This window comes from Dipodomys ordii, unplaced genomic scaffold (assembly GCF_000151885.1).
Source record: "Dipodomys ordii isolate 6190 unplaced genomic scaffold, Dord_2.0 Scaffold117, whole genome shotgun sequence".
Lineage (NCBI taxonomy): Eukaryota > Metazoa > Chordata > Mammalia > Rodentia > Heteromyidae > Dipodomys > Dipodomys ordii.
Window position 1 is genome coordinate 1284417 of NW_012267333.1, and position 13351 is coordinate 1297767.

Genomic DNA, 13351 nt, shown 5'->3' on the forward strand with positions numbered 1-13351 from the left:
CATTCCCCCATCCCCACTCCCCACCCACCCCCTATTCTCACAGGGACTTTGAATCCTTATTGAATCTGATGGACTGTTTTTTTTTTCTTTTCAATAACCACTTCCCCTAGGGGAATGAGACAGAGAACAGCAGGAGAGATGTGGGTGAGGGGGGCCACATGTGGGCCAGGAGGCCCAGGCCAGAGGAAGAGTCAGCCTTGTGGCCCCCTGAGAAACACTAAAGCATCCCAGGTGGGCACAGGCGGCCTTGCTTGAAGCCAGCCCCCTGCTCCATGGGCAGTGCCCGGCAGGTGGCACGCGTGGCCAGCGAGGTCAGCTTTCTCTGTCAGGGCAGTCACTGGTCTGGCCAGGTGCCGGAGCTAGCCTGTGCCAGGCCCTGCCTGGGTACCCTCCTGCCTTGCCAGGGAACCACAGCCAGTGGTGCCAAGCAAATTGTGCCAGTTCCATGGACATGGAGGTCCCTGACCTTCCAGGCAGTGAGGGCAGACCTTCTGGACCCTGGCCAATTAGTATCTGGAGGTACAGGACTCTGTCTCACCCAGCACAATTCCCCAAGGGTTGGAACAGAGTTGGCAGACAGCAACGGGACCTGTGGAAGGGGCTGGATGGCGCCCAGAGCCTATGCCTGCATTCTAGATCAGTTGGTGGGAAGGTGGGCTGGGACGTCAGCCTGTTCCACGTGGCCTCTGCCTGGAGGCTCGTCTTGTCCCTTGCGGGGCCTGGCAGGACCTGACTTGTGTGGTGGGTTGAGAGATTTTCGGGGTTGCTGTGTTCACGTGACTGCACGGATGGGGCTCCAGGGCGGGGCGGGGGAGAAGCGGTGTCTGTGTGTACCTACGTGTGTGCGGGCGGCAGCTGGCCCGCAGTAATAGCAGCGCTCATCGGAGCGCCGTGCCCGCTGTAATAAACAGCATCTAATGAGTGTATTTGTAGCAAGGTGCGTTGAGGTGCGCAGGGAGCTATGACGATAAGCTTGGGGGAGGGCTCCTCCCCCAGCCCTGTGCCCAGCCAGGCAGGACCTATGCCCTTTAGGGACCTTGCCTGCCCTCTGCCACACCTTCCACCTGCTGGTTTAGCCACCTCTGAGGCCTCAGTCTTTGGGGAGCAAAGCCTTGCCTGGCTGTAAGCAAGCTTGCTTGGGTGTGGATGTGGGGTGTTCCTGTATGCAGATACAAACATTGCCACGACTGTGCATGCACACATGTATGTGGTATGTGTGTGTACATGCATGAGCACACAAGTGTAGGTTCCCCCCTAGACTGAGGTAAGGACTCACCCTGCCTCTAGAATGACCCCCAGAATGGCAAAACCAAAGATGTTCTTGGAAGAGGCACGTGCTGCTGGGGCTGCTCGTTCGCAGAGTGAGGGGGGCAGGGGGAGGGAAGCTTGGGGGCTTCCAATGCTGCCCAAGAGAAGACAGGGTGACCCCGTTCTGTCTGTTGAAGGAGACAGGAGGGAGCGATCTGAGCCCCAACCTCAGCAGGCTCCCAGACTTGCTGCTTGTATCCGAGAAAGGGAAGAACCAGAAGCCTAGAGGTCCCAGGAGCCTGAGGGCAGATAGGCGCGCCCTAGCTTGGAGAGGCTGGGGCTTGGGTGGCCTGAAAGAGAGGCCTGCGTGAGGTTTTGCACGAGGGGAGCGGAGGAGAGAGCTGTGTGGCTAATGTGTCCAATTAAATTACTTCAAACCCTGCCGCGGCAGCTGCTCCCCGTGGGGCTCTGGGTACAAATTGGATCCATCTCATTACCACAGGGTGGTGTCAGCAGGGCCAGAAAGCTGCGGCCAAACATGGCCAGCACTTCCCGGGCCCTCTTCTGCTCTGCCCAACCTGGCCCTACCTTGGTGACTTACTCCAGCACCCTTCAGAGTCCCCTAATAAACTGGGTCTAGATATTGGGGCTTCCTGCCCACTTTGCCCATCCCTTATCCCATCCCTGGCAGCCTCAGGACCCCTCTTGAGTCCTTGCTCTTTTTTCTCTCCAGTAATGGGGGTGCTTTGTGTTTTGCAAGGGGTCCCCTCTCAACACACCCTGGCCTTCGTTCCTGATAGTATCTGTAGAGCCAAAATAGCGAGCGCTGTATTCATGGAATGCTGATTGTATACTAAGCACCTTGCTTGTATGTTGCCAGCTGTGGCTGTCCATGTAAGTCTTGACATAGACCCTAGCTGGCAGATGGTCTCAGTTTTCTCCTCTGTGAAATGGGCAGCGACATGGCTCTCTCCTCCTGGGGGGGGGGGCTGGAGGATGAGGTGAGTTAAGGCAGGATTCATATTCAGCAGAGAGCCTAGCACATAGTAAATACTCAGCCAACGGCAGCTGTTATCAACATGATCGTGTACCGAGTGATTGATGTGTGGGACGGGAGTTCTGGGAGCTCCAAAGAGGACATGCCTGCTGCTTTCTTGGTGGCAGAGTTGGGCAGGACTTCACTGAGCTGGTGACAGGTATCACCAGAATACCCAAGACTGTTGAGTGCCAGCTGTGGGCTTGGTGTTGTTTTAAGTATATAGCACACTGGCCCATCCTCAGAAAGCCCTGGCAGGTGAGAGTTTACAAGTAAAATAAGTCGGTCTGGGATTTCAGCCACACTACTGGACCCGAGTGTGAGCTCTGGGTATAGGACCTTGGCACTTGAAGGCAGAATAAGAGCTTGCACAAGCAAGGCCTTAAGAAAATGGGGACAGCTTATGAGTGGCTTGGGGAGCTGAGGGGTCTTGGCTAGTTGTGGCATCAGTGAGTGCAGAACTTGCCTGGAAGGAAGACGGGAAGGTGGGCCATGGCAGGATTCAAGGCTTGGAAGGTACTTGGGTCAGAATACAAAGGTCCTAGCATTCACAAATACCAAAGCTGGTTTTTTTTTCAATTAAGTCAATAGAAGCTTTTCAGCAGGTGAACAGCATGGGAGTGTGGAGGATGGGAGAGCCAGATGCAGGCAAGTAGATGGAGCAGGAATCGCTGTGGGGAGCATTCCTGCCCCTACTTCAGCTCAGCTTCTCCTCAGTCTTTTACCTACACAGGGCTGGGTCCCAGCTTACCCACATTAAGAGCTGTGCACCACTCAATTAGACTAGATCCTACCTTTGGCAATCTAGTGGCTGGGAATGGGCAGTCTGATGGGGCTGGGCATCAACAAAGATTCAAGCATTGCTTCCTGGGGCATCAGAAAAGGCTTCTCATAGCTGGATGAACCACTGGTGGTTCATCCCTGTAACCCCACTCGTGCCCGTAATCCTAGCTACTCAGGAGGCTGAGATCTGAGGATTGCGTTTCAAAGCTATCCTGGGCAGGAAAATGCTCTTATCTACAATTAACCACTAGAAAACCAAAAGGGGCACCATGGCTCAAAGTGATAGAGTGCTCACTTTGAGCAAAAAAGCTCAGGGACAGCAAGCACTTAAGCCCTGAGTTCAAGCCCCACAACTGACAAAGAGGAAGGAAGGAAGGAAGGAAGGAAGGAAGGAAGGAAGGAAGGAAGGAAGGAAGGAAGGAAGGAAGGAAGGGAGAAAAAGAAAGAAAGAAAGAAAGGTCTTCTCAAGGATGACCAGCTAGGTGGGCAAGCTAGCAAGATAGGAAGGCCCAGGCCTGGGGGGCACAGATAATGTTCTTGAGGATTGGTTCTGTGTCTGTTCCTACCCTGGGCATTGGGCCCAGGCCCTGGAGAAGCCACGCTCTAGCCACCAGGCCTGAGCTCCAGTGCCCCATCAGAGCCAAACTGTCTCCACGGCAACTCGGCGGGCCGCCTCCCTTTCTGTGCCCACGGCCCTTGGCACAAGGGCGGTTCCCAGCAGGGCCTGGGTATGTCTTCCTACTTCCTTTGGGGGGGTTGTCTCAGGGCAAGCACCCTCACATGGAGGTCCTGGCAGCACACAGGTTGGCATTTGTGTCTGTGTGCTCGTGTGTGTGTGTGTGTGTGTGTGTATGTGCGCGCGCGCACACGCACATTCATCCTAAAATGAGAGGTAGGGAGAGGGCCTATAGGGCCCACTCACTTTAGCTGTGGATTTGTTCCATGGGAGGGGGTCAGTCAGATGGCATCAAAGAGTCTGATACCAGGATGAAGGGTGGACCTCTGCTATGGGAAGAAAGCAAGCCCAGAAAGGGGTCGTTGGGAGGAACTGAAGGTTCTAGCAGGAAGTCTCACAGATCCTTTGGCTCCTTTATTTAATCCTCACAGCTGTCTTGCAAGGGAGATCAAATTGTCACTGTCTTACAGATAAGGAAACCGAGCCCCAGAACGCTGGAGGGTCCTGGGTGGGTCACTCAGCAGATGTAGGATAAGACGGAGTCAGCCTGACTTCAAAGGCAAGGTCCTAACCACTTGAATCCACTGCCTGGCACCTCCCTTACCCTACTAGGATCCAAGCCAGCCTGTCTCTCAGCCTGTCTCTCAGAAGGGAGCGCTTGAAGTTTGTACTGGCTGCAGAGCTGGATTCAGAATGTGTCCCCAGCACTTCCTTTAGTGCTTGGGCTGTCCTCTGAAGCCTTTGTTCTCAGGTTCCTGAATGGAGTAAAAGCTCCTACCCACCCTGTCTCCATCATCCTCTTCTCCAGGCAAGGTGGAGGGATCCTCTCACCAGGGGAGGCTCCTGGGGAAAATGGGAGGAGCCCTCACTCCCAGCTTGGTACCTGCCAGCCCCAGAGGAGCCTCATGAATCGTCTGTGTGCCCCCCATACACAACCTCATTCCTCCCTCTCCAGCCCCCGCCTGGTTGGGGAGGTGCGAAGGGAGCGATTTCACAGCCTGTCAGCTGAGGCCTAAAAATACCCAGAACTCAGAGATGCTTGGGCAGGGGGAGGAGAGAGCAGGGACCAGGAATGGGACGGAGGGGTGCAATGGTAACTCAGTCAGCGGAATCGTGGTGGTGAGGAGAGTGAGGGGCAGGTGCTCTATTCCAGGTGCCCCTGTGGCCCCACATCTGGCAGTGACAACAGGAGGTGGCTATCCCTAGGGTTGTAAGAACTCAGCAGTGGCCTGGGGGAGGGGGGACATGGTCTCCAATAGGAACTGTGGACCCCAGACCTCTCCCCACCCCCAAGCTTCCAGCTGATGTCTCTTTCTCCCTCTCCGCCCCAGATTGGCTGGCATCTTTGGAGCCAGGCTGAGCCCTGGGCTGTCTCCTTCCCGGAGAGGTGCCTGCGTCTGTTCAGGGAGAGGCATGAGGAAGGCGGTGGGGATGGGGTGCCGGCAGGTATGTGATTTGATGAGCCAGCCACCCAGGCGCTAGAAGGAAGCGGAGGAGAAAAGGGTGTGGTAGTCCACGTCACTGCCACGTGGCCGTGCACTGCAGCATAACACGTGGTCCCCACACATCAACCAGAGTGGGGGACACGGTGTGTGTATGTGTGGGGAGGGTACACGTATGTGCGCATGCGTGTGTGAATTGAGCTGCTGGGAGTTGGGCTGTTCTGGAATGTTTGTGACATGTGTTGCCCAGCAGGGCCAGGCCACCTAGAAGCAAGGTGGAAGCACAGAAACAGGTGTGGAACAGACAGCACATGCGGGCATGGGGCCGTGTGGAAATCTGATGGCACGGGTGGCTGTGTGGCGGGCGATGGCAGATGTCTCTGCTACAGGGCCTGAGGGTCCTTAGGGAGGTGATACCGAGAGACTTTCAGAGCACGGGGCTCTGGGTCAGAAGGGATGGATTCAAATCTAGAGCTGCCATGTATTGATCGGTTTTGTGACCTTGGGCATCTTGCCCTTGTAGTACTTCATTCCCCACCTGTGAAATGGGGTATTTGAATCTGTAAACTGCCAAAGACTGCCTGTACAGTTACTGCCGAGCACTAAGGCCCAGAGAGGGCGAATGATCTGTGCAAAGATATACAGTAACTTGGCAGCAGAGCCAGCAAAACAACCCAGACTGTGGTATCCTAAGAGGAGGATTTGATCAAGTCTAGGGCCTCACGGTACTGCCCACTAGGAGCCACACGAACCCTCACCTGCCAGAGCTGGACACTGGTCCTGGGAACTCAGACTTCAGCACCTTCAGCTAATGCCATGTTGTAGGGGTCCTCGGGGCAGTGGCCTTGACATAGCCGACCACCCTAGATCCATTGTCTAAGTAGAGTTGGCACCATTTTCACTGGCTAGCTCTGTAGATGTGGCCAAATCACTCAACCCTCGTGAGTCCTAGTTTCTTCTCTATAATAGGATAACAGTACTGTGTACTTTATGGGGTTGTCATGGGGATCAAACGGAGTCCTGCATACCATGTGGTAAGTAGCTGGCACACTGCCTACTAGGTGTTTGATAATGTTGCTGCAATTAGAACCCTGCCAGAACCCTTCCACCTAGTGCCGTCGTTCACTTCCCTTCCACCTGTGGCCATCCTTGCTCCTTTCCGTTCACTGCCCCACTGTCCACAGAGCTTTGATCAGAGTGTGACTTCCTGGCAACCAAGATCCCTGTCTTCTTGTGCCATTGTTGCCCAGGAGGGAAGGGAACAGGGCCCACCACTGGGTGGACCTCTGCATCTGGCTTCAGCATCCACTGGCCATATGACCTTGGATGAGTACCATTTCCTCTCTGAGCCTTGATCCTCCCCCCTACCCCCAGAAGTGAAGAAGCTGGACCAGACAGTTCTAAAGGCTTCAAGTCATGTTGCTGTATGACCCAGGAGGGGCCCTGGCTCAGCCCACTGGAGGAGGTGGCAGGCGGACAGGGAAGGAGGTCAATTGGCTGCCCACAATGAGTGGAGCATCTGGCTGGTGGCCTGCCGTCGTGCCCGCCCGCACCTGTGGCTGTGCAGGAGGGCGTGCAAGCCTGGCTGGCTGGGTACTGACATTGGGGAGGCTCAAGGACAATGACGTAGAGAGAGCCCTTCTTGTGGCCGTGGGATCTGCCACTCCAAGCTGTCCTTCCCCATCCTCCTCCCCCTTCTCTCTGGGGTTTTCCTCCAGCAATTCCCCCTTCCTTCCTGCCCTTCCTCTCTCCTTCCCCTTCCTGGAGTCTCCTCTCTCTCTCTCTCTCTCTCTCTCTCTCTCTCTCTCTCTCTCTCTCTCTCTCTCTCTCTCTCTCTCTCTCCTACAATTTTGACCACTTTCCAAGGTACCTTCTTCCTCTCTGTACAGAAGTCCTTCCCTCTCCTCTGCCTCTGGTTCCTCAGAGTCCTTCCCTTCTTCCTTCCTGTATCCCAGTTTCTCCAGATATCCCAGACTCCCTCTGCTGCTCTAGGACCTAAGTCTCCTCAACTCTGCACAGTTTTGTCCAGGCTGCTTCTAGCTTCATGGCCTCTGGTGCTATTGCTCACTGAGCCTCTCCCTCCCTAGCATCCTCACTTTCCTTCTTCCAGTTCCTTGAACTGTCCTTTTCCTTCATACTCTCCCTGCCCCAACCCCTGCCCTGACAGGCCCTGTTTCCATAGCTGTGTCTGCTACCTAGTGTTTCCACAACCCCAACCCCCGCCCCTGTGAGTTGAGAAAGGGGTCAACTCAGGGCCTTGGGACTGGCAGCCTTGCTTCCTAATTAGCAGAAGGTAATTGCCTGGAAAAAATTTTCATTTAGAATGAGACTCCAAGACTTCATGTTAAAGCTGAGCCAGCTGATGGCCCCTAGGGAAGAGGAGGGGGGATATAGCCCTCATCGGGGCTTCAGAAAGCCCCTCACGAGATGGAGACACCTAGAACTCCCTGCCTGGCTCACCCACAGGACACCAACCTTAGGCTCTGGCCAGTTGGCTGGCCCACCATCTCAACTGGGTTCTGACTATATGCTTGCTGTGCAACTTAGGACAAGTCACTTTGTTTTTCAAGCCTTTTATTTTCTCTCCTATATAATCCTAGCTTGCCCATCCCTGCCCACCTTGGCCCTCACAGTACTTAGCAGGCTCTAAGTGCTACAGAGACGAGGCATTGTTGTCCTTTTCCACAGGGCTCTCGGGTGAGAGGTGAGGTTGGTGGAGAGGTGGCATGGGCTTGACAATACCTAAGGATAGATGGATCTCTGGAACACACAGCTGAGCTGTAAATCCAGACATAGGGTTTCACATGTGTGCCAGTCTCTCTCTCCCTCTCCCTCTCTCTCCTTCTTTGGTGCTGGTTCTAGAGCTTGAACTTAGGTTCCAAGTGCTGTCCCTGAGCTTTTTTATTGGCTCAAGCCTAGCACTCTATCACTTGAGCTATGGCTTTATTTCTGGGTTTTTTTGGTGGTTAATTAGAGATAAGACTCTTAGGGACTTTTCTGCTCAGGCTGGCTTTGAACCACGATCTTCAGACCTCAGCCTCCTGAGTAGCTAGGAAATTACAGGCGTGAACCATTGGTGCTTCATGCAAGTCTTAATACTCACGAGCTACCCTGTCTGAGTGGGTACCTCACCTCTCCCAACCCTACTTTCCTCATCTGTCACATGGTTGAACATGATGCTTTCTCTGGCAGGGCAGGGGAGGGGGAAGGGTTGTAAGGCCAAATGATATTATGTTTACAGAACTCAGTACAGTGCTTGGTATATAGCAAGTGCTCAATAAGTGATAGTGGCTGGATCTACTGTCATTAAAGGTCATCAGCTTTACTCCATGTCTGGATCTATAGCAGCTCTTATCTTCAGATGGTTTTATTTGCTTTGCTTTGTGTTTGCCAAAGGAGGGGAGTTTCTCCAGCTAGTGAGGCTAATCTTAAGTAGTCTTAAGAAGCACCAAGCATAATTGCTACTTAGCTGTAGATTAAGAGAAATAGGAGTGTCCTGCAGTTGTGTTCTTTCCCATCTTGCCCCCAGCTCCTCACTTATTCGTAGGGAGGTGTTGTAGGCAAGGTTCTTGTTCTGGAGATTGTGAAGTAGGGGGTTTCTGCTCTGGGAGAGACTTTGCTGGGCTTGCAGCAGAAGGAATGGTTAGGTTTTGTTTCAACAAGTCCACCCCACCCTTCTGGAGGAGGGAGCCGGAAGTTCCCAGGACTGGTCATCTGGGTTGAGCCTGCGCTGTGGCCTGGCCAGCATGCACTCAAGTAGACAGGACACAGTCAGACAAGTAGGAGTGTGCGGGTGTGAGCAATGCTGCAAGCTCAGAGTGCCAGATTGCCCCAGGAGCAGTGAGGGGGTGGCGGGGGCCATACCGTCTGCCGCTCCTTCCCTGCCCGCCCAGCACCACCGCTGGGGACCTTCTGTGCTCCTGTTCTGGGTGCAGTAGTACCACGCCAGCCACCAGGAGGCAGAGTGGCTGGCTACCCTGGAAGGAAGAGGGCTCTTTATATTAGTGGTGAAACTCTTTCTGTCGGGGTTCACTCACCAGCTGAGCTGAAGGAGCCCTTCAGATCCACCAGTCTGCAGTTGGAGACTGATTGGGAGGAACTGGTAGTGTTACATACTAAGATACTGTTGTAAAAAGGCTCTAGTTTCTTGAATCCTATTGTCAAAAGCAATGCCAAGTGCGTGGAGAAGAGGAAGCCATAAAGGAGGGCACCATCCTGGCCCGGGAGAGGTTTCAGCACCAAGGCCAGGGGCAAGCAGGGGGTAGAGGTTTCAGCACCATGGACAGCGCAAAGCACCTGCCGGCTCTGTCATCATCTGTGGTATGATAAGGCTGGAATAGTAAAACAACACCTTTGAAAGAGAACCTCAGACATCCTAAGTTCCAACAAGAAGGCCGAGAACCAGGCAGATGAGTGAGTAATCCAAGGTCATAAAGCCGATGGAGAAGCAGAACTCTCCATCCATCTCTCCCACATCTGGATTTCTACATCCTGCTAATCACCTGACTCAGACATCTCTGGGAGCCACTTCACATGCTAGTGTATCCTCCAGATCCCTGGCAAGGACTGAGCATTCCCCTCCCCCGCTAAAAAAAAAAAAACCCTAGCCAGGGATCTGAAACTCAGAGTAGATGATTCCTCACCTCTGTGGCCTTCATGGCTCTAAGCCTCATGTAGGAGGAAGTCAGGAAGGACAGGTGCCATGTCCTATATGGAAGCCTGTAGCCTGAGGAGGTAGAGTTGAGTCATCAGATGAGGAATTGTACAGTGCTCCTGAGATCCACAAATGAAATACAGCACACCGTTCCAACCCCAGCTTCTTTGCAGCCCTGTATTATTAATAACAATAAGATGCTGATTTAGACCAAGGCACAACTATGCATTATTCATAAGAGTAACTAGTGGTCAAGGCCCGCACTTAATCATCACACATCCCTGATCCTGCTTCCGCTCCACACTCCTGGAGGAGAGGCAGGATCATCTCACCTACTCGTCTTGGGCTCCTGCTGTTCTGATGGACATGATCATTTTCATGGCTTCCTGGGCAGTTCATCGGCTTTGGGACTCAGGTGGGAGTGTGTGTGTGAGGCAGCAGGTTCCTGACTTAACTCGCGGCTAGATATCCTTCGGCCTGGGATCCCTGTTCAGAGCTGACCCCTGGTTCCCTCCATCCTGGATGGCTTTAACCCTGGTGACTTCTGAGCTCAGCAGCTCTCTAGGGTCTGCAGATGGCCTGTCTTCCCTGCCTCCTGTTTTGAAGCCAAAGATGGAAGCTTGGCTCACTAGGCCTCCTCCTTAAGCCAAGAATTTGTATGAAATGAGGTAGATATGGTAAGGGGAGGGGATCACCAGGCAGAAGATATCCCTATCAACAACATTAAATGTGATAATGGATTTGAAACCCTTGGTAAAGTGGCCAGCACTTTGCAAAGTACACTTTGCAAGGTACAAATGCAAACAATTATTCCCAAGGCCGTGCTCTTTGCATGAGAGAGAGAGAGAGTGAGAGAGAGAGAGGAAAGAGAGAGAAGAAAGAGAGAGAAAGGGAGAGAGGGAAAGAGGGAGAGAGAGGGAGAGAGGAGGTAAGGAAGGTATGGATGAGGCCCTTGTAGCTGACCAGGTCTTGCTCCCTGATGAGGAGTCGAAGTGCTTGTGGATCCTGACATGTCCCCATCCAATTTCTTGCTGGAACAGCTCCTGGCCCATCCAGATAATCCTTCATTCGCTGTTTACTCACTTGGCATCTCCTCTGAATTCTAAACTGTCTGCATCCAGCCGGCCTCTGCGGCCCCTGCCAGCATGCTCTCTCCAGCTCACTCACGCATTATCTGTTTTTATTACAGTCAAGGTTGAGGAAGCTTGCTCGTGCTAAGCCCCTATTTTGAGCTACTTGTAACTTTCCAAAACAATTCCTCCAGCCCCCCCCTCTTTTACCAGTTTTGTTCCTGCCTCAGGTGAGGCCTGAGTTGTCCTGGGCACCTCCTTGGCTTTCTGAAGGACACTCAAGAGAGAATGGCCAGAGGGAAGAGGGGAAGAGCCAAGGCCCAGCTTTCTTAGGAAGAGCAGGCTGGGCTGTCTAGCTTTTTCTTTTTCCCTTCTCCCCTATTTCATTCTCTTTTTCCTCTTACAAGGGAAAAGCTGCCAGATTCCAAGGTAGATAGCTGGGGAAGGGGTGTTTCAAAGTGAAAGAGGGGAAGCAAATTCTGTAGGATGCTAAGAAACCAAGCTTTACGTAGCAATCTGAGCTTCCAGGTTTGTCTCAATGGTTTTTCTCTTCCTTTCTCCTCACCCCTGCCTCACTCCCTGGCTTTCTTGTGTATGTCAGGTTAGGAGGAGTAGGGGAGGTAGAACAGGCACTGAAGATACCTCTCCCCCCACCACTTCTCTTGCCCAAATTGCCCTGGAGCTGCAAGGCTCTGCCCACTTGTAAACACCCTCCCGCCTTTGCTGAGGGAGCTTCCTGCAGAAACCTGTGACTCCAGCTTTCACTGTTTCTACCTTCAACGTCATCCTGGAGGCTGGGGGGAAGTGCTGCGTAGTGCAGGATCAGGTGGGAGGAGGCAGGCTCAGAATGGGAAGGTGCTGGCAGACAGAGCCCCAACCACCCTCAACAGCACTCTGCTCTATCTCTGCAAGAGTTGTTGTGCTATAGTCAGACCCAGAGACAGAGACCCAGGCATATCCTAGGCCACATCTTTCCCTCTGCACTCCTGGCCTGCCTGGCTCTAGCACCCAATCCCCAGCAAGTTTGGGGATCTTTACCTGTGCTGAGTCTATCTCCTGTATAGATGCTTTTCTGGGTCCCTGCCCAGGGCAGTAGAATAGAGAAGAGCCTGGAAATGTGTGTTAGAAAGGTCTCTGAAATGCTTGGGTTTACTTGAGCCTGGCTCCACCTGGCACAATCCTTGAGAAAGTGGGAGCCCTTTCCCTGGCTTCTCTGTATTTGGGTTCCCTTGATCCTTTTCTTTATTCTCTGTCTCCGTGGTGACTTACTTCAAGGCATAGCTCCTCTAGTGCGGAGCAAGAGGAACAGCAGCAGGGCTTCTGAAAGACCTCAGGACTCATTCTGGCTTTATGTCTCTCCTGCTATGTTCTCTTGAGAGCAATGAGCCCTTCAGAGCCTCAGTTTCCTTCCCTGTACAATGGGCATAAGAGAATTATTTTCAGAGTGATGTTGAGGACCGTGGACATGGCTCAGTGCAGAATATGCCTTGGTTATTGTGGCTTATGGCAGGTGGGATCTGGGGATTCCAGAAAGAGCCTCTAGGAGAGGGGACAGTCTAGACTGAGAGGGTGTGGGGAAGATGGAACAACCTGTGAGACCAAGTGAATTGTGGGTAAAGGGGCTCTCAGGGATTCCAGTGGCTTGTATTTGCCAAGGAAGGTTCATACCAAAAATGGTTCTTGAAGAGCAAGGAAAAGAGAAATCGGACAGAGAATCAGTTAATTCAAGCTAGGAGTAAGAAGAGTCTGCTGTAAGTGTCTGTCATTGGAGAAGGCTTCCTGGAGTAGGTGGGCTTATCAAGAACCTCGAATAACTTCATGCATTGGTTTAGCAATTATTTCTCCAGTCTCTCTGTGTATGTGGGGCTTCAGAGATGAGTAATCTGAAGTTTCAACCACCAAAGTATTCCCATTGTGGAAAGGACATAGAAAGCTAATTATTAACCCCAAATGGTGAGTTGTCTTAGCTCCTGGAGATGGAGAAGGACTTGTGGGAGGCAGGAAAGCTCATCTTTGGCTTCATGCCTGGAAGGTAGAGAGGGTAAGGAAAGGTGAACTGGGGGAACTGTTCCTGCAAAGGCCCCTAGGCACGAATGTGCTCGTTGGAAGGAGGAAAACAGGGCGTGGCTAGACAGTGCAGTGTGGCCCCTTACAGAACACCGTCACGTGGTACTTAAGGAGACCACTGGGGCTCCAAGGCCTTTAGTTCTCGGGTGCCTCTGTTTCTTCCCCCAAGAAATGGAGCTAATGATGGCTTGAGGTTCTGGCGATGGGGCATATAAAGTTTCTGAGGCAGTGTCTGTCACATTGTGTGTCTTCCATGTTCGCTATTATTTGGTCCTGACAGCCCCCCAGCAGGGGCAGTCAGGGTTTATTATCATCATTTGAAGGGTAGGCCTTGCCTTGGTGCACGTAGTGGCCCAGGCCCAAATCGGGGCTCGG

The 13351-nt window shown here is 52.9% G+C and overlaps 1 protein-coding gene across 1 annotated transcript in view; it reads left to right on the forward strand.

Annotated features, from left to right (window-relative positions):
- Positions 1-2327: 2327 nt before the first annotated feature.
- Syt7 (synaptotagmin VII) overlaps positions 2328-13351 on the forward strand; it is a 50851-nt gene continuing 39827 nt past the window's right edge. Inside the window, exons 1-2 of the mRNA XM_013028986.1 lie at positions 2328-2405; positions 5075-5189. Coding sequence (XP_012884440.1) covers positions 2328-2405; positions 5075-5189 — 193 coding nt within the window. The remainder of the gene's footprint in view (positions 2406-5074; positions 5190-13351) is intronic.